We start from the raw sequence: 20047 nt of genomic DNA on the forward strand, positions 1-20047 counted from the left end.
GCTAATGTGGCCTCTTGATGCAGTCCACAACAGTCCAAGTCACTTGTGTGGCCTCTTGGGGAATTTAATGGCCCACCCCTGCACTAGGAGGTGCTAGATTGCCATTTTGGTTGTCTCACTAACTCGAGCCATCCAATAGATCAACAGATTTAGGTCTAATATTACTGTAGTTTCTGTAGGTGTTTCTCTCTCTAGTCTGGGGTAGTTAATCCCATGGCAAACTTCGACTGCAGTGGACAGAGTTTTCTGTCTGGGTTGTCCTTACCAAGGATGATTTAGATCATTCTGCTTAAAAATGTGAATTTCCAAAAACAATTTTCTCTCATTAAAGCTCCAAAGTTGTTAGCTACATACTTTTTTTACAGCTCTCTTTTGGATGCTGTTGAGGCTTGTGCACTGTGACCGATAGTTATGCTGACACTGGGAGATGTAGCTGGTGCCTATCTGCCAAGCTTCACCTACATTAATTAGATTCACTGAACTGGACCTCCCAAAGGTGTTTGTGCTGTTGGTGTGAGTAGCATGTTAAAAAAACACCTAGCATTCATCAGAGGTAACAGCAGAAACGTGAATTGCAGGCAAAATTTTAAACATGTTTCGCAATAGATGGCTTTACCTTTTGAGAGAATCCAAATAGCGTTTCTTTTTCACTTTAAGAGGGGCATAATACAATTTCAGTGTGTCCCACTTCATTTACAGTCAAATGCTAGTTTTATGATATTCGTCAGATTGTCTTCTCAAATGCTCCTTGATGAGGTCATTAGTTCGCTGCTCAATTTGTAGCTTTTTGTCATTTCATATAAGCACGGTTCTCGCACACGTTCAAAGGCTTTGGTATTTCTGAGTTGTACATCAAGCCCGGCTGCCACTGCTGATTCACATCACTGTAAAAACGATGCAACGCTTCTACCTCTTCAGGAATCCTTCAGGTGTGGACAGTTCAAAGCGACACCGTGTCGTCGGCCGTGTCACATCCTTGACTTGCCTTTCATCAGGCTGGTTGTCATGGAGATGCAAGGCAGCTGTGATAGTATATTCAGTCAGAAGAAGCAAATTTAATGTTTGTTTGTTTTTTCCAGGACAAACAGGTGACACACTAAGTAGGAAAACTTGCGTTACTAGAGGAAGAGGTTCAAGGCTTGCTTTTGATTAGTCTCTTCTTTTGTGTTAATCTAAGTGTTTGTGAAGTTACAAAGTTAATCCCTACCAGCTCTCAGCTCTTGAACCTGTGCTCTGATCTCCTTGTAATCTGTTAAACAAACCAGACACCTCTTAAAAAATTAATGAAGCCTTACTGGTAGCCCATGCACGTTTGCGTGACATATTGACGGTATGAATATGTATACATCTCCTCTGTACATCCAGTTAATCCATTTGAATAGATATATACATACTGAAACACGCTATCATGTAATTATAGTTATTATGAGTACTCCTCTCTCATCATGGTAGAGTGCATGTGCATCTTGAAGTATTTTCTGACTGGCAGACCCCAGGGCTTAATTATTTGCCACAGCAGAGAGAAAGAATCTTAAATATTCACACAAGCAGTTCTGAGTTTTTTTTGCTAGAGCATGAATCGCTCGGTAAATGGCTGAGATCTTTCAGTTAAATGCGCAAACTTCTTGATTAAACGGGCAAATAAATATGTGCAAACACACACTAACAATCCCATGTGCCTAAAAACACAGTTTTTAGTATTTGTTGCCACCGGCTTGTTTAGCAAAGTGTGTTGATGCTTTTAATCTCTCTGGGTTCAGATTTAAGCCTTGAGTGGAATGAACCACTGGATCACATCGAGTCAGTGGGCATGAAGAGGTTTATGGGTTTATTATTTCTCCAAAACCTTTCCTGTCTCTGCAAAGAAAAGGAAAAACCTTCTTGCCAAGACAAACTGGGCATGCATGAGTCAGCTGCATAATTTATTTCTTACCTCAGACTATGTGGGGAAGATACTGGAGAGACCATCACGTGAATCTGATAGGAACATGTAGTTGCCAGCACAGAATGATCTAGCACATTCGTTTCCGCACAAATCAAATCGAATGTTATGCTCCCCCCATCTTGCAAACGCTCAAGCAGAGGTCTGGAAATAGTGTGCCAGTTATCAAGAGCTTTCAGCTTCATCCTTCCATTGTTTCATTTTTGGCCCGTAGAGGTCAGTCGTCTTCAGCTTTTTCCAGCCTCCATCCTAAACTATCCATCTACACTGTGTTTCATCTGAGCACATCTGAGGAGAAAGGAAGTTTGAAGATGCACTTCAGAGGGAGTCGACCTTGCAAATTTGCGCGGTAGGGTTTGGGTCTTAAAATCTGAAGGTGACACAAAACTGCGGCATTAGCTGAGCATGTTTGTGGATGGATAGTCACTGGTTGATGAGATAGGAGGGTTGTCGTGGTGATATGGAAGAGGGGACATAATGAGATGCTAAGTTGGCAGGACTACATCATTGCAGCTGAGGCTCATTACTTTCAGTTGTGTTTTGTCTTTCAAGAGGGTGTGATTTCACCCTCGATGACTTCCCCTCTTTTCACTCTTGCTACTTGGCAACTGTCTTCTACTATTTCTAATCTGCTACTTTAACACTCGTTGTGACCTCTGTTCATCTGTCTATTTACTTTTTTCGGCCACTTGCCAGCCAGAGCTTCCTTTCATGGCCTGAAGAAGGAAATATCTTTTATTTTTAGCACTTATGATGAAGTCTACACTAGCAATGTCAAATCCTTTTTGACACAAGAGTGTAATCAGGTTGTGGATAGACTGGAGAACAGGAAACTGGCTGCTGCTAAGCCTTTAAATTTGAAAGTGCTATTGACTTGCAACACAGACACTACGTGACCCAGACAGGACAAGGTGCCCCTAGAGCAGAAGAGGGATTTTGGTAAAGCACATCAACTCACTAGAGACAACAATCCCTCAGCGTGTGTTCTCTGTGACCTAAACCTCTCTATTCTGGGATTATTTTTAGATATGACAGCCGAGCAGTAATCCTGTCCTGGCAACATGATCATAAGACACTTAGAAAGAAAAAGAGTTCATACATGTCATCAGCAAAATCCTCTTATATTCTGATTCACTTACTAAGTTAAAGACCATGTGTTCTGGCAGAAAAAAAAAAAGTCCAGCTTGAGTACCAGAATATTTATTCTTTTGCTTCGTATATGAAGTCCAACACAATTAACCAACATGTCTTTCAAATCGACCCACAAACCAGTTTTGTAATTCCCTCTTGAACACATGGAGGCTTTTTTTCTTTAAAATCTCATGCTCCTTTTGGCAGACTGCCTTCACTCTTCACTTGCTTGAAAACCAAACCATCTGCTGCAAAGATGCTGTAAAGATAGGCTGTTATCAATGGACGTGACTGCACCAGACACGAGAGCACTGTGTAGGTGGTATATGTTCTATAAGTGGAAAAAAAGATCTTTTTTTATTTATTTATGTTTCTTTACTTTCACAGACTGTTTGCAAAGTCCTTATACTCAGAGTCATAAAGGGATTTAAAAAAAAAATCTATATCTTTTAAATTAAAACAAACTAGTAGGTTTAATCTGCAGTAGTCTATAGATGTTAACTACATAGGTAGTTAAGAGGTGAGTGAGTGAGTAACTGGGTAGGTCATCATTTTATTGGAGAGCTAGCACGGAGAAACAGTCCGTCATTTTCCCTCACTTTCATACCTGTGGTCAACTTATAATCACTGTTTTGTTTGTTTTTCTTTCTTTCTTCCCCCCTTTTCTCACTGTCTCTTCTCCCCTCTGGTTTTCTTTCTCTCCCTCTCTTTCTTTCATTCTTTCTCCCTGTCCTATCCCCCAGTCATGTCTGTCTCGTTTGTAGCAACCGAAAATAAAATAAATTCATAATTATAATAAAGGTCAATCAAATGGACCAATATGGCAAGGCCATGATGATCCACTTGGTAAAATAAATCCGCTTGGCATCTTTCTTGGCCTTAAGACAACAATTCTGATGGCTAAAGATTCAAACGGGACACAAAAAAGAAAAAAAAATCACTGTTTAACTCAGCACCCATGTGTTTGGACTGTGAGAGGAAGTCAAGAGTCCCCAGTGAGGAGTCGTGCAGGCACAGCAGAACATGCAAACTACACAAGCCATCACATTCAAGCCAAGGGCTTTCTTGCTATAAGGCTAACCACTGCCCCACTCGCTGTAAACGAACCAGAGTCAAAAATGAAGATGTTCGATAGCTTGAGTTTATCAGACAATCATCAGTATCAGCTGACTCCTATCTTAGATTAGCTGTCATTTGAGCGTGGCGGTAGTTGATGTTTATCAGTGGTGTCCCATCAGTCTTGATCCTGGTTACAGTTTCATGCATTTGTGTGATGAAGGGTTTCATGAACATTAAATAAATGGGGAAACAAATATCTATTATAATTAAATAACAAAAACAAAAGAGTTTTATTGACTAACAAATAAAACAGTGCTTTGTGCTCTACATCTTTCCACAGGATGTGAGACTCCCCTGCTTCTATCTATAACCACAAAAATACAAACATATCTAATATCCTTCTTCTGCATGACTGCAGTTGAATAGTTATTGCTTATTTGGTCCATGACATCAGCCAGCAAATGAAGGGACCCAGCTGGCCTTTTATAGACGGACGAGAACGAGGGGAAAAAACCCTGATTTCCGTTGTTTATTGAGATTCTCTATTGACAGAAAAGCTCTTGTGCTGTATTAGCTCGCAGGGCAAAGCATCAGTGGAAGTTGACCCACTCTTCTTTGTCAAATAAAGTGGAGAGAGAGCATGGATAGTGACAGAGAGGCAGGGGTTTTATGACATAAACAGATCATCCAGGAAGGAAGTCCTCAGGAAAAAAAAGTGGAGCCTTGTTGACAGTGTGAAGAGACTCGTCCATGGTTGCTGCCCTTTTTTCATGCACTGAAGACTCATCCTGCGTTAGAAATCCCCGCATCAAGACTTGCAGATGCAGGCTTCTGGTTTTTATGAGCCTCTGCTACTAGGACTATTTAAAGGATCATGTGGTTGCTCTCACTTTCTATGCTTTTGAGTCTCATTTTTGGACCCTAAAGGATGTTATTGTTTTTTTTAAAGAGGATAATTTGACTGCATCGTCCTGCAACGTGATATGCATTTGTTGATCGATATCCATTGAAATTCCCAGGACACATTTCACTGAGCTTGACTCGGCTTATGGAAGTATTGAATATTTACGACACTAGAATTAACACGTTTCATTTTAATTACATCTGTATGAAGATGATCTGTGAGCTGTTTTGTGCCTCACCATGTCCTGTGCCGAGGGAAGTTGTCCATGTCGAGGACCTCTTTGACTGACATGACATCACCGGGTATGATAGGAAAGACACCTGAATAGGAGGCCTCCTCATCGCTGTGACATCCAAAGTGTTGTGGAGGACAAAAAAAAAATAAAATAAAATAAAACAAAGCATGATTAACATGCATCTTGCAAATCATCAAACGACACACAAAGGTGACAGATTACAAAATAGATATCTTCCCTTGTCATCCTTCACAGTTATCTATTCTGCTGATAGAAGGATATTAGCACGCCTATTAACTTTGTCACGGATTATGACACAATATCCAATCTGTTGTTCATCAGGCTATTATTCTCCTCTGCCACTAGAAAGCAGCACTGCCTCTAATATCCTCTATCTGAGAAGCACAGGAGGCCGTGCATCAGAGAGTGCTTCGGTTAATGTAGGCAAATACAAAGTATATGAGGGTTCATTTATTCAGGCGCTCCAGGGATTCACTTTAAAGCAGGCAACTCTTATCTCAGTTAAGAAAACAACTTTTAAGCATCTTTTCTGGTTCCTGTTGTGAAGATGTAGCGAGGTAAACAATGGCAAACCAAAAATCAAACAAGACAAAAGAAACTACAAAGAAAATAAATCCATCACAGGCAGAACTTCTTTGAAACACATCCTCTGTAATGTTTGTCACACTAATATACCCTCTGTCACTCTGCAGCTCTGGGGTAAACCCAAAGCGTGGTTCATAGGATGGTGTAGCATGTTTGTCACTATTCAGTTTATACTACTCCTGTGTTGTCAGTAGTATTACTGTGCAAGCTGCTAAATTGGATTTGCTACTATTTTAAATGGGAAATACAAAATACTGCTTTGTTAAAACATATTTTAATTTTAGCTATGATCCTGTGGCGATGGGATCCGAGCTAAAAACGGGATATTAAACACAGTGGTTGGGCTGAAACAGTCGTGTCTTCGGGTTCTTGTCTGTGGGCAGTAAAATGTGCAGTGTTTGCAGAATTGTGGCCTTGTGCTTTATGCGATTATTCAACTAGCTACCATTTGGGGTTTGAAAACCCTAATATAGCCATTCGAGCAGAGCAGCATATGACCTCTTTTCTCCTCGAGTGTGAGAAATGTCATAACTGCAATCAGCTGCTGCTTCTGCTCTGTCACTGTTCCCCTTTTCCTCACTGGTGTACAAACACATGTTATTATTGTCTTTATGTCATCAAGAGGAACTGCGGTTGGTGACGTTAAGCTCATGCAAATGTATTGGCGAGTTTATTAGATTGTTTATGACACGGTCACAGCCATTTGAAAGTTTTTCACTCCACTATAGTGAACAGTAAAACTTTCAGGCTCTACAGTATGTTTGATTCAGGTGGTGGTTTGGCTGTTTGAGCTACATTTAGTGAGGTGGAATATACCAGATGAACTAAACATAAACTGCAGTCACTGGTCACATACAGGAGAGTGTAAATATTGATGCACTGCCAACAATTCTCCTAGTTACCGCCTAGTTATCGCTTCATCATATACTACTCACGAAGCCCCCCCAATTTGTTTATATTTTGCTTCCAAGAATTATTTATATATATTTTTTCTAACACGGTCTTTTACAATAAGTCCTTAGTCTATCTTACGTTTTTTCAAAAGCCTTCTTTAGACACTGGATGCTTTTCACTCATTTTTGTTTCACTCCTTTTAGCTGTCTCTATATAACAGACAACGTAGCAAATTTTAAGCCAATTTCAAATTGTGTCTTTAGGCAAAGCCGATCATCATTACCTAGCCTAACCATTACCATTACCTTAGGTTATCCCAAAGATAACCTAATTTTACAGATAAAATAGTATTTTTGTCTATTAGCTGATGACTTAACAGATCTCAGCAGCCTGTGCAGTATGTCTGAAAATTGAGGAACCTGAATATGTGGAGGACAAAAGAAAAAGCGGTAGGCCTGAAAAACCTATCTACGGTAGATGACCGGCATCTGAAGGTAGTGGTGTTAAAAAATAAGAAAAATAAAAACCCCAATCAAAACAGGACCTGAGAAATTGGCCTTCCTGAACCTCAACATTATTGAAACAGGGCGGGATCATCTTGCAAGAGAATGGAACAAAAGTTAGTCAAAATCCAAAATGTAGCGTTGAAACATCCACCAAGATCCATGGAGAACTACACCTACAGACTTAGAGAAAGAAGTTACAAGAAAGCATGGCAAGAGTTCAGGCTGTGTTGAGGAAAGGTGTTCATAACAAATAGTGATTTCCCCGCACATCACTGTAAAAACGTTGTTTTTGCCTTATATGTTTTGCATGTTTCAGTAAACTTCCCGTTTTTCTAGTAAAGAACAGACTTTTGCCCAATTATGCAGATATGTACATTTCTGAGCCTACACTGCACCACAAACTCTATCTGTCTGAATTTCCAACATAAAACTGAGTCGACGTTATCCACAGTATGTGCACCACCATGGAAGGAAAGAGGCTTTTGTTGTTGTTGCAGTTGTGAAACTGAATAGCACATTTGTAACACGAGAAGCACAAATTTGAGTTTTTGTTTCCTTATCTGAAGATGAGGCTTACTCTTTTAGAATAATTGCAACCTCAGTGAGAGGCTATTTTATAAGTGCGAAGGCTTCCCTTGTTTTTCTTATGTAATGAAAAAACCTTTTCTTTTTGTTTTTAGGAATATGGATTAGCTTTTTTGGATTCCTGTTAATTAAAAAGCTGCGAAAGTACCGTACGTTACTTCACCACAGAGTCTCACTGTAATAAATAAAAATCTCAAATGTGATGCCAGAACTGTATTATTATCCACCTGCGTCACACAAACCCCGACCGTTGCTGTTAACATCTAGCCTCAGGCATTGCTTTCAACAAGTCATCTTACAAATGGCAATGCAAATTGACGTGACTTCTCTTTTTCTTTTGTTTGTAATCTGGGAAATTTCCCCATTTCACGGTGCTGAGAGAACAACTTCTGCTTTTGCTTTCCTATAATTGTATTTTCTTTCTATTGTTCGGGTTGCGGTTGAATGTGTGTACCACTGAATAATGTTGTGTGTGGCTGGGTAGTACATATATATGTGTGTGTAAATATAGATATATGTATGTGTATGCACGAGGGCACATATAAACAGGAACTTCCAAATGCATGCAGTAATCCGTGCAGGCCAAAAATGCCACTGCTGTTGGTTGAAAGAGAGTGGTTGTTCGTTTGTGTTTACAAACAGTGGGCTTCCTCAAAATATTAACTTGGTGTAACTGGAAGGAGGAAATAAAAAAGAGGGAAACTTGATGGAACTGGACGTTCTGTTATCGCTGTTTCATGCCTGTCAACATACTGTACAAAGACTGTTTTGTGCTATTCTACAAATACAAAAAATGAAACCACTGTAGAGAAAACTGTTCCCTTCTCTGGTGTTGGCTAAACCTACCCAGAGGCCACTTTGCTCAATCTAACATGAAGATAAATTTGAGTGTGCTCCCACGAGCATGTTCTAAGTATAAATTTCACCAATGCACCTGCTCCCTCTCATGCTTCTTCTTTTAAACAAAAGGAGACATGACCTCTAAGTTCAGCTGAACTAAGCTAGATGGAATAATTGCTTATTTTCATCTTCCCCGAGGAGAACCATTGGCCAGTTCCCTGTATTCTGCAATGGAGATTGTAGACCCACAGGTTAGCCTAATTTAATAACTCACTACAGCAAGAGGGGTGCATGAAAATGAAGGCAAATTTGGCTTGAGAGTATAAGTATATGTTGACTTGTACCTGTGTGCCTGCTTTCATTTGTGTTCTGCCATAGTGTAAATGGAGAGGCCTGCTGCATGTGAGTGTGGGCAGCCAAATGAAAAGAAACAAAAAAAGTTATAAAAAACCTTTTGAGAAAATTAAAATGAGGCAAATAACAATGGACCAGACTTGCAATCTAATCATTACACATGACATGGTTTTTTATGAAACTTTAGAGTTTAATAAACCACCTGACAATTTTATTTATAAAATGTTCATTTCCATATATAGCTTTAATTTGTATCATATTTGCTACGTCTTGAATTTGCTTTAAAATGTTTTTTAGGTTTTTCAGGAGAAAAAAATCACATAGTTGTAGACGTCTCAAAAATAAAACTATATTTATCAAATATGATGGACTAGGTGTTCATGGGTTAAACTGAAAGTCAGCCTTTGACCTTGAGATTGTTTTTGGATGTTTGTGTAGGACGTTAACTGAATGCTATTCATTTCCTGCTTCAGGTAATTTTCATGCTAACCACAAAGTAGCTGAACCGATGCATCTGTACACACAGGTGTCTTAATTTATCCGTTAGCTCACCCCGCTGTTGTCTGCTTATCTTATGATCAAGAGTTTATGTTTAACTTTAGCCTTTAAAACCGGCTGTAGTACAATGTCAAAGGGACTTCTGGTGGAAAAGAAAGCAAATAAAACTGTTTCCTTGTGTGCATGTGTTGATGTAGTTTTTGATTGAATGTGTCATTGAACCATGTAGTGAATCAGTACTAAAAAGGAAATTTACATAAAGGATACATTTGTTTTATAACAAAGATACATACGGATGTCCTCTGCTATTAGTAAAGCTGCAAGGAGTCCTCATCTTAACAAGTCGCTCAATCTGTTAATCCTATATCCTGCTTATTTCTTTTTAATACTATACAGAAAGCTGGTTATGGTGCGAGACAGTTCCACCTTTTTCAAATATTAATCAGTTTGCTTCATCAATTCTAAAGCCTCAAGCTGCACTTTCCTATTACAGTGCAGTGGATTTTCTATTGTAATTTTTGTCTAAATTGTCTCTTTCATTTAAAAAATAAACGTGCAATAAACAATACTACACAAAAAGTAAAACAGAACTAGTTATTTCTGGAGTTTTGCTTATGAAATTTGAGTTTGAACAGAAGTCTTCATGATATGACAACACAAACATTATGCTTGTCAGTTTTCTGTTTTTGTATTCCCTTGAGCTGTTACTGTTAGAGTGATTACGGAGCTTCTTTTAAGCCACTTTTTAGACTCTGAGGTGTCCCAGAGTTAAGAGGAGTTTAACTTAGATCCTGTATAGTAAACAAAAGTACTGTAAAGTAGCTAGTGCTGGCCTTCATAACTGCTTTCGGTCTTTGTGTCATAGAGTGAACAAGGTACTGGAAACATTCCTCTGAGATTTGGCTTGACATGATAGCGTCACACCAAAGCTGCTCTACTGGATTGAGATCTGGTGACTGCGGAGGCCATTTGAGCACAGTGAGCTCATTGTCATGATCAAGAAACCGGTTTGAGATGGTCTGGGCTTTGTGACGTGGCATCTTATCCTGCTCTAAGCAGCCATCCAAAAATGTACACTGTGGTTATAAAGAGATGACTGTGGTAAACACTAACACATTGTTTAGTATTTAAACAATGTGTACTAAAACACCTCTGCAAGGTATTTTCACCCAGAAACCCACCCCACCCTGAATATTTCCTCTTTTTTAAATCGTTCTCTGCAAACTGTAGAGATGGTTGTGTGGGAACATCCCAAGTAGATCAGCAGTTTCTCAAATCTAAAAATAAACGTGCAATAAACAATTATGCAGTGGCTCAAGAGTTGGCAGTTCGTCTTGTAATCGGAAGGCTGCCGGTTCGAGCCCCGGCTCGGACAGTCCCGGTCATTATGTCCAAGACACTTCACTCGTTGCCTACTGGTGGTGGTCAGAGGGCCCAGTGGCGCCAGTGTCTGGCAGCCTCGCCTCTGTCAGTGTGCCCCAGGGCAGCTGTGGCTACAATGTAGCTTGAAATCACCAGTGTGATGTGTGAATGGGTGAATGACTGAATGTAGTGTAAAGCGCTTTGGGGTCCTTAGGGACTAAGTAAAGCGCTATGCAATACTCAGATCAGCCTTTCTGGCACCAACAACCACGCCACATTCAGAGTTACTTACATCATCTTTCTTCCACATTATAATCTTTTGTTTGACTTTTACCAGGTCTTGACCATGTTTGCAGGCCTAAATGCAGCAAGTTGCTTCCATATGATATTTGCAATAATGATCAGTTGAACAGATGCATCTAATGAAGTGAATTTCATGTGTATGCAGTACTTATTGATCACTGATGACAGTAAATCCATGTAAAGGCCACATGTTTAAGTGCGTTTAGTTCATTATATTGATAAGTAGTGGTTTTTAAATGAAAGGGTAAAGGATTATTCCTCCTCTGTGCTGTTAGCAAACCCCATGAAAAGACCAAAACCAACTCTTGATTATAATGTTTTGACTTCACTAAGCCTGTATTTTCTATTTAAGTAATAAAAATGGAAAATAAATCACATGAAATTATGCACAGAGCAATGCTAAAAGAAACAGTTACTGAATAGTCAAATAATCACCAGAAACAGACCTGTTTTGGTGAGAGCAGTTGTTTTTGATTTTTTTTTTCCCTTGGGGGACGGTGTGTCGATGTTCCCTAAACACCTTAGGCAACTAGTTGTTTTAGAAGTGTAACAGAAAGCGATTTCTAGCAAAATTATCAGAAGTTCTGATCTGACAGACTTCAAGCTTAACACTGCATTTTTGTGAGCCCCCAGCAATACACCTGCCAAGTTTGAAGTAAATCGAAAGAATAGTTGCAGAGAAAAGCGGAGAACACATACCACACATAACACGATATAAAGAGGTTCCTGTGTTTATTAGCGAGATGAAGGAACATGCCACTTAGTGTAGCTTGTTGAGATTTTTCTAGGTTTTGGGCAACAAAGAAAGCCTTTGGCAGAAAAGAATAAATTGGATCTGATGTCAAAGATAATACCTTTAGGATTAGTTCCTCTTTGGTTGTGGCATTTCCCGAATTTTGTTAAAATGAAGATAAATATTATCAAATTAATTCATTATAAATGGCATGCAGTGATGTTGCTATCACTGTGTGTCTGTTTGCACCTTGACGTGAAGGTCCTCTTCTTGATCTGGGAGGACAGCTGCATGCTGTGAGACATCTGGGACGACTGCTCCTCCTGCTCTCGATGCATCACCATCCTGGTTTCCATGGTAACCCCCCAACCGGCACCTGGGAGGGGAGGGGAAGCTACGAGTGAGCATGCAGAGGTGTGTAGGAGGCAATGTGATTGTCAATAGGAGTCAGTCGAGCACTAAAGGCACTGTAGCCTTAGCCATGAGGGTATCTGTATTAGTAATCAGCAACCTGAAGCTGGGTTTGAAATTGAGTTCAGATTAGTTGCACAATTATGCATATGTTTACAGTGAACACCCTTTACCCGTGTGCTTTAAGCTTTTCAAAAGCAATAGATTTATAATGGGAATAATCAGCCCTAAGTTTTAATTGTATATAGAATATTTGTCGTAGTGCTTAAATCTCTTATGATATTATATTGAAGTGACTACAAACAACGAACAAGGTGATAATAATAATAATTATATTTCTAAATCTACAGCAATCAAAAGAGGTTATCAAACACCCAATACTACTTCGATAATCGGGTTTCAATCCAATATGTCAAAGTTACACCTCAGAGAGGAAAAGAAACTGTTCAGAATCCATTTAATACATTAAAACTGATTAAGCATTTTAATATGAAATACTGAAATACTTTTGAAATACTGCTGAAACTACTTTTTTCCATTAAGCTGCTGATTATCATAGGCTCTTGTCGTACAGGTCTAAAGACTGAATGGCGACTGTCTAGCAACCTGTGGTTGCTACGGAGAAACATTATTCCCCAACCAGCTGGCAAGTGGTTGCTGGAGGTTTTTTACTGTTGTCTAGGCGACATTCCTTTCAAAGAGATAAACTGTGCTGGAGAAGTCGCTGACTTGTCTGCAGACATTCACCAGCTACTCACTAAGTGGTTGTTACCCTTTTAAGATTGTAATGCGAACTGGAAACGAAGACTGTTCGCCTTTTGAAATGTTTTGTGACACAACTTTTACTTTGAAGGTGAACGTTCTCTATTTTCTTGTTTTTTTTGTCACACTTTTTTGTAATTTCACTACAGCTCTGAGGTTAGTTTGCAAGTTCTTGCGTCAGGGTTTCTGGGTCGATGACCCAGCGTTTTCAGTTTTGAATTTTGTCAATGTTTAGTTTTCACATTTTCTGTTTTCTGTTTGCCCCGGTCTGTGTCCATTATGTTCTGTTCCACTTCCTGTGTGTGATTAGTCAGATTCAGTTCAGCTGTGTTCTCACCTGTCTCTCATCATTATCACTGCTGTGCATTTAAGTCCTTACTTTCCTCCAGTTCATTGTCTTGTCATTGCTGCCGACAATTCTGCATGTGTGTTTTTCCAGTTCAGTTAGCCAGCCAACCAGCCAGCCAGCCATTCAGTCAATCAGTCAGTTTCAGTCTGTTATATTCCGTTCATCCTGCCTTTGTAATAAACACTGTCCTTATCCTTCATAAATCCTACGTTTGGGTCCTCTCTTCCTTCTCTCCACACTGCAAAGCCCTGACATCTTGCAGACAAGTTAGTACCTTTTATGCAAACTGCAGTTGACCATGGAGATCTGCTAGCAACTAAATCAACCGCAAGAGGTTTTCTTGGTGCTCCACCCAATTTGGCAACGTCCAAAATCACTTGCAAACCGGCCAGGGAATAATCATTTTCCCCCAGCGACTGGGGTTTCTACTGGGCCTCTAACTGGAAATTGGAGCTTTAGTTATTGGGTTAACCTATAAATTGGTAAAATAGAAAAGAAAGCTAAAGAAAAGTGAAAACCTACAATTTTTTTGTGTGTTGTTCACTGTCCAGCCTACTGTGTTGTGACATGTTGAAATGGTGTGAATCACCCCCTTTTTTTTCAGCAACTGAGCCTCTTACATTTTATCAGTTGAGCTTGGCCATGGTGTTGCACACACCCTGTCCATCATTAATCATGTGTTTGCTCTGGGGAGGTGAGTGCAGAACACACCCAACAAACAGAATCAGGTCGTGCCTGAATGATAGCTTCATTCACCCATTCCCAATGGCAGCCACCTGTGTTAGCAATATAAACAAGTGCAATGTGTTATCTCTTCTCATCTCCTTCAATTGCATTGTGGAAGAGGTTTGGGGAACAGGCTAATACGCTTGCAGGTCAGCTGATTCCCTTGCTGCTTTACTTTATTTTATTTTATTTTAGTTTTTATGCGTCTCACTGCTGCCCAAGGGGAGAGGTTTGTTTGAGCACAGAGGATAGTAGGTCAACCTCTGGCACATTGGAATTGATCAATCTCCATGGGGAAGCCTGGATCCCCAGGCCCCTGGAGGGAAAGCAGATAAAGCAAAGTGGTTCTATTTCTTATGCACCGTGCAATTTTTTTTTAAAAAGTCTCTGGAGTAATGTGAGAGCTCATTTTCTAGGTCTGATGTTAATAATAATAATAATAAAAATCTATCAACCTGAGACAAAACAAGGTAAATGATTCACTGTTTTAAACATTGAAGGGAAAGAAATTATACAAATACATCAGGAGCTTGACTTGTGGTCTCCCAGGAGAGTAATTAAAAAGCTGCATCCACTAAGGCCATTAAAAGACAAGACAATTAAGAAGTTCAGCTAGCAGAAGAAGCGAGCAAACATTTTCAAGAGAAACAAGAAGAGAAGGGAAACCTTTTTGACAAAGCAAAAACACTAGCAATTAGCTGCATTATGCAAATGTACTGTAGAGGTACAGTGCATGCATTTTACCCAGGCTTAGTGTTATTAGGTACTCTAATTCCTCAGAAACTGATGAACAGCAAAAAAAACCCCTTGCTTGCTATTTGTGGTAGATCTAGCTAATGGCTGAGGAAATGGAAATCCCACTCACAGTTTCTCTTGTTGCCAAAGATCTGTAGGACGAATATATTCCACTTCCTTTTGTCTCCCTGTCTCACTCCTTGAAGATGCTTTTCAGTCTTAGTGTCTCACCTCTCTTTATTGCCTTTGACTGTCTGTCTGTCTTCATCTACTGTACCTCACTCTCTCTATGTCTCTTGAGCAATCAGGGTGACCCTGAACTCGGTGTCCTTCACTGCCAAGTATGTCGACAACACAATGCTGTCTCATTCTTAAGTTGGTAAATATAGACCAATGACACCCCTGTGTATACAGAAACGTGTGTACACACACACACACACACTGCCAGATCGATTTAGAAAGATCTTTGTGTACAAGCAGCTAAAAGATGAGACAATAGCTCCCTGTACAATGAAACCCCAACAGCTGAAAGTAACAGCTGGAACGGCCTCAGGAGAACAACTGGCTGTGGTAGAACTACAAACTGCCACTAAAAGAAATATATATTTATTTCAGCCCTCTCAGCACTGTTCCACCTGGGTACAAATGGTAGAAAATTAAAGGCTAAAACACTGGGGAGGTAGATGCCCGTGGTGAGAGAAGGAAGATCCAAAGAGAACGGGAGAAAGCGAGGAAGAAAGAAATGATAGTTGAAAACAAAAGCAAAAAACAATAAGTAGTATTTGAAAAGGAAACTGTCACTGTCACATAAACAGTATGACCAGTTAGTCTGTTTTTAAAAGAAACCAGTTGGTATAATGCAGGCTTCCTGTGTGATTGCTCGTGAATACAGAGCAAAATCTTTCTACTGTTAAAAGGATTGCAATGACTTTTGGTTCAGAAAATGATGATGATGCCCACAGGATGAACCCTAATGATTGTCACCAGCATTTCATAATTTACACACATCCTCAATAGCTTAGCATAAACGGCAGTAACATTTATGGCCCTCTGATGATTAATGTACTAGAGTAGCTTCACTTATACTTTCTAGCCCCTCAGTTTGTAATCTGTTTAAAGTAAAATGTTTTAAATCAGCTTTCCTCTGATTGGCTACCCAGTCAGTGTTCACAGAGATGACCATATTATCTGCTTCAACTCTTGGCCCTGTCTGATGTCATTGGTATCTGCTTGCAATGACATCAGACAGGGCCAAGAGTTGAAAAAAAAAAGTTTGAAACTTAACCAAAGCAGTCCAAATCCTGAACTTTTGGCTCACAGGAATACTTGTACATATAGTCACCTTATCTGTGGGTGTATGTGTGCTTTTAATCTTATTTTAGTCTTTTGTTTTGCTACTTGGAAAATGATAACACGTTCAAGGACGAAACTAATTTGAAACCTGTTACACAGGATTGTGTTTTTGTGGCTGGCTTTAGTAATTAGTTCAGTAAACACTGGATATCAGTTTCAAACTTTCCAGAAGTTTCCTTTCATGATTTGACTTCGAGTTGATCCTCTGCAGCACGACTTTTTTCACATTGTTTCCTGTCTTTCGTTTGTTGTCTTGGCCATTGTTTCGTCTAATTAAATATGACACTGTATTCCCAAGAGTGTATTGGAACTGTGTCTATTCATGTTGCTCTCAAAACCTTTTATCTCTGGAAACATAAACTTGACTGAAATCCACTTTTAGGGCATTAAATCTGCAAACAATTTAAAGGAAATTGACATTTTACTATAAGTGGTACAAGATTTTCTTGTGTCTAGTGGTCATTTGACTCACAGAGACTCAAAGCATTCATTGTTTAAGGCCATAGCAGCATATAAAAGGTTGAGGAGTTATTTATAAGCTTTTAGTTGCCACACCTGCCTCTGGAATATCAGTGCACAATACAAGCTCAGGTTGCCAGGCTTTCTTTTCTCATACATACACGAGCAGTGACCGTCTGACTAAGAATAACTGCTGAGACAAAGCAGCTGAGGGCCATCTTTATTGGTTCCTCTTTCTCTGAAAGAGTCCTCAGCTTTAAGGTTCACCAGGACCATCTAATGTCAGTGCTGTCTTATATTTTTACCATAACTGCAGAACAAAGAAGAGGCCTTTAACGTGTTTTCTTGGATCCTCAGAGAGACATGAATGATTTAGCACGTTTGTTACAAAATTGCTGAAGTGCTGTCATGCTCAAAAGCTCGATGGGAGCAGCTTCTGTCTGTTTAGTGCCTAATTTATTTAGGCCACTTATGCAGATCAGTTTGTTTGCATGTTCCCAGAGTAATAGCTCTGGGAACATACAGTACAGTCAATTACATTCAATTACTACACGTGCCAGGTTAAACATGTACGGGAAGCCAAGAGGAAATAAATATTTGCAGCACTTTCAGAATGACTTATGTGTTATTAATCATTAATGCTTATTCACAATTCATGCTTGGACTATACTTTATTTCTTTGAAGTACGAATAAAAGCCCCAATTTTTGGGGGGGGAGGGGGGCTCATGGAAATCATATCATTTCATCTGAAGCTCACAAAGCGAGACGTTGCATTGACGAGAGCTGGTATATCCAAGCTGTTTCTTCTGACTGGTCCAGAATATTTTATATGGATCAGTGGTGGCAAAAGGAAAATTAGGAGAAGCTGTATTAACTGATTTAAAGACAATAATTGATCAGAACCTACAATAAGAGCGGAAACTCAAACTTCCCAACAACTGACAACCTGAACACAACAATAGATTAAAATAACCCAAATTTCTTGACTTATCTGATCACAGTAGAAGACTTGGAGAGAATAAGATACTAGGCACGACACTTGTGAAATGCCTTGAAACTGCAGACTCCTTGCTCTCTGCTGCTGCTAAAAAAGTTACTGCAAGCACCAACTAACAGAGAATACAACTAAGATCAGCTTCTTGTCACAGATACATGATCCATCTTGAGTCCTCTAAGAGGGATGTGATACTCGGCTTGGTGGTGAGTCATCGGCCTTTGTCAACAGGTACCTCATCACAAGCAGACACTTTACAGGTGTGAAGTTGACTGAACCACAATGTTGTCTCTAGTTATTATTAGGCAGTGTTTTCATTTGGACTTGGGAACTTTTTTGAGTAAGACTCTAAAACCTCATATCAGAGAAAGTTCTAGCATACCCCAATCCTGGAGGCCAGGTATTTCTTTCCTTATTTTGCAGTTCATGCTTACAGTAAATCTGGCGTGACCTGAGCCAGAGGCGAGAATATGAAAGGATACGAGACAGTTCCTGCATGGCATTACATTTTTTCATGCGGGGTTGTTCATGTTTTGATAAGCAACAATGTCATATTATTATTTCCTGATAACGTATGATGAATTACTCTGTTTTTAATGCATTTAATCTCATTTAACTGAATATCTCTCATCGTCATGTGATACCATCACTTTGTGTGTCATCATATTTACCTTTTGCGCCCTTGAGCAAATAGCACAGTATGCCGGGCTTAGTAATGAGAAGTTTAGACACATTACACGCCATGCTGACAAGAGGCAATGTGCAAAAATGCACAACACTGTTAGGTTCAGACTGAATGTTCTTCCCAGTGCTCAAAATTAATTTGATATCAGTTTCAAGACTTTAGTGAGTGTTGTTCCACTGGGAAACTAAATATTACTAAACTTTCTTTGCTATCTTCTCCCCCAGTGGTGATCGGGCCCAGAATAGAACTTAATGGACACCAAAGTCTGCAGGATGATCCATCATTTCCTGGCCTGCCTTGACAGCTGTTTCCATGCCTTTTTCTAATCAAGGGCCCATTAAGAGATCATTAGAATGCAAGAGAGGAAAGGAAGGGGGCGAAGTGATTGGTTCCAATTACATGCAGACTTCTATTTATTAAATGACATGGTCTTGACGAGACGTAGGTGCCCTCTACAAGGGGATGGCAGGAAAAAGGACGCCAGTTGTTGTCAGTCATGTTGTTGTTGGATGTACTTTTAAAAAGGCTCGTCACCACAGAGAAGCCAAAAGATGACGGTCTCTCCTTTATATTTACTAGTTGGCATTAAGTAGGTAGTTGTTGTAGGTTTTGGTGTCATGACATTAAAGGTTTATTAACGCTAAATAAAGCTTGTTTAGCTTTTAGCTCTTCTGAATTGCCACCCAGATCTAATAAAGAGGTCTGCAGGTCTTGCTTTAGCTGATTGGTGAAGCAATTTAGTGTATGAAAAGCTGAGAGAGAGATTAATGATGGGGTATCACCTTCCTTTACTGCCTCTCAACAGATTGACAACTTACAAGAGCTGACTGATGATCGGTGCTTTCAAGTTGGTGTTAATGGTAAGTGAACTTTTGAAATTTTCAGGTATCTGTACTTTGCTCGAGTATTTCTTTTTCTTTTTTTTCTTTTCAACTTTTTACTTTTACTCCCTACATAAAAAACAGTACTTTTTACTCCTTACATTTTTATACTTTAGGTTCGTCTATAGTGTTTATGTTCAGGAGTTAAAGTGGGCAGGAAGCTCCTGGTGACTGTAGGACGTGCTTGAAGTACTTTAGCATCTAGCTAGCTCTACAGAAGAGGCGTGAGCATGAAGGTAGTAACAATTTTAAGTAGCAGATAATTTCAATTTCAACGTTTCTATCACCATTCCCTCACCAGTTGGTAAGTGCCTGCTGGAGTTCGATGGCTTTCCTTAGATGGTTCCACACCAGAAACCACCTTGTGATTACTTTGGTCACTAGCAAACTGATGTGGTTGTTCATAATGTGCCTTTAAGATACCATACTGTCTGTAAACAGTTGCCCAATGGTTGGCAAGCTGTGGCGAAACTTGAAAAAGTGCAGTGCAAAAAGGTAAACGGGGAATGTTTGCCTTCAGAGTGAATTTTTTAGCCTTACTGCTGCAACCGGGAAATGTTACCAAAAAAAAAGTACATCTTTTAGTTTGAGGGCAAAACTTTTCCATTTATGGTTTAAGTTGGCTTCTTCCATGCTAACTATTGGCGACTGCAGCAATCTACTTGCATGCAAAGTTTTTTGGTGCAGCACAGTATACATCTCTCAACTTCGCCACCAATTTCACCTAATAACTGCCACA

The 20047-nt window shown here is 39.6% G+C and overlaps 1 protein-coding gene and 1 long non-coding RNA gene across 2 annotated transcripts in view; one reads left to right on the forward strand and one right to left on the reverse strand.

Moving 5' to 3' along the window:
• myom3 (myomesin 3) overlaps nucleotides 1-16106 on the reverse strand; it is an 85165-nt gene extending 69059 nt beyond the window's left edge. The window contains exons 1-3 of the mRNA XM_085176881.1: nucleotides 15066-16106; nucleotides 12202-12328; nucleotides 5275-5379 (exon numbers count right to left, since the gene is read on the reverse strand). Coding sequence (XP_085033007.1) covers nucleotides 5275-5379; nucleotides 12202-12308 — 212 coding nt within the window. The 5' untranslated portion in view covers nucleotides 12309-12328; nucleotides 15066-16106. The remainder of the gene's footprint in view (nucleotides 1-5274; nucleotides 5380-12201; nucleotides 12329-15065) is intronic.
• The window catches only part of LOC146508641 (uncharacterized), a 54916-nt gene that overhangs the window by 26110 nt on the left and 8759 nt on the right, over nucleotides 1-20047 (forward strand). Inside the window, exon 3 of the long non-coding RNA XR_014876801.1 lies at nucleotides 19233-19287. This is a non-coding gene — a long non-coding RNA (uncharacterized LOC146508641). The remainder of the gene's footprint in view (nucleotides 1-19232; nucleotides 19288-20047) is intronic.

Source organism: Neolamprologus multifasciatus, chromosome 11 (assembly GCF_963576455.1).
Source record: "Neolamprologus multifasciatus chromosome 11, fNeoMul1.2, whole genome shotgun sequence".
Taxonomy (NCBI): Eukaryota; Metazoa; Chordata; class Actinopteri; order Cichliformes; family Cichlidae; genus Neolamprologus; species Neolamprologus multifasciatus.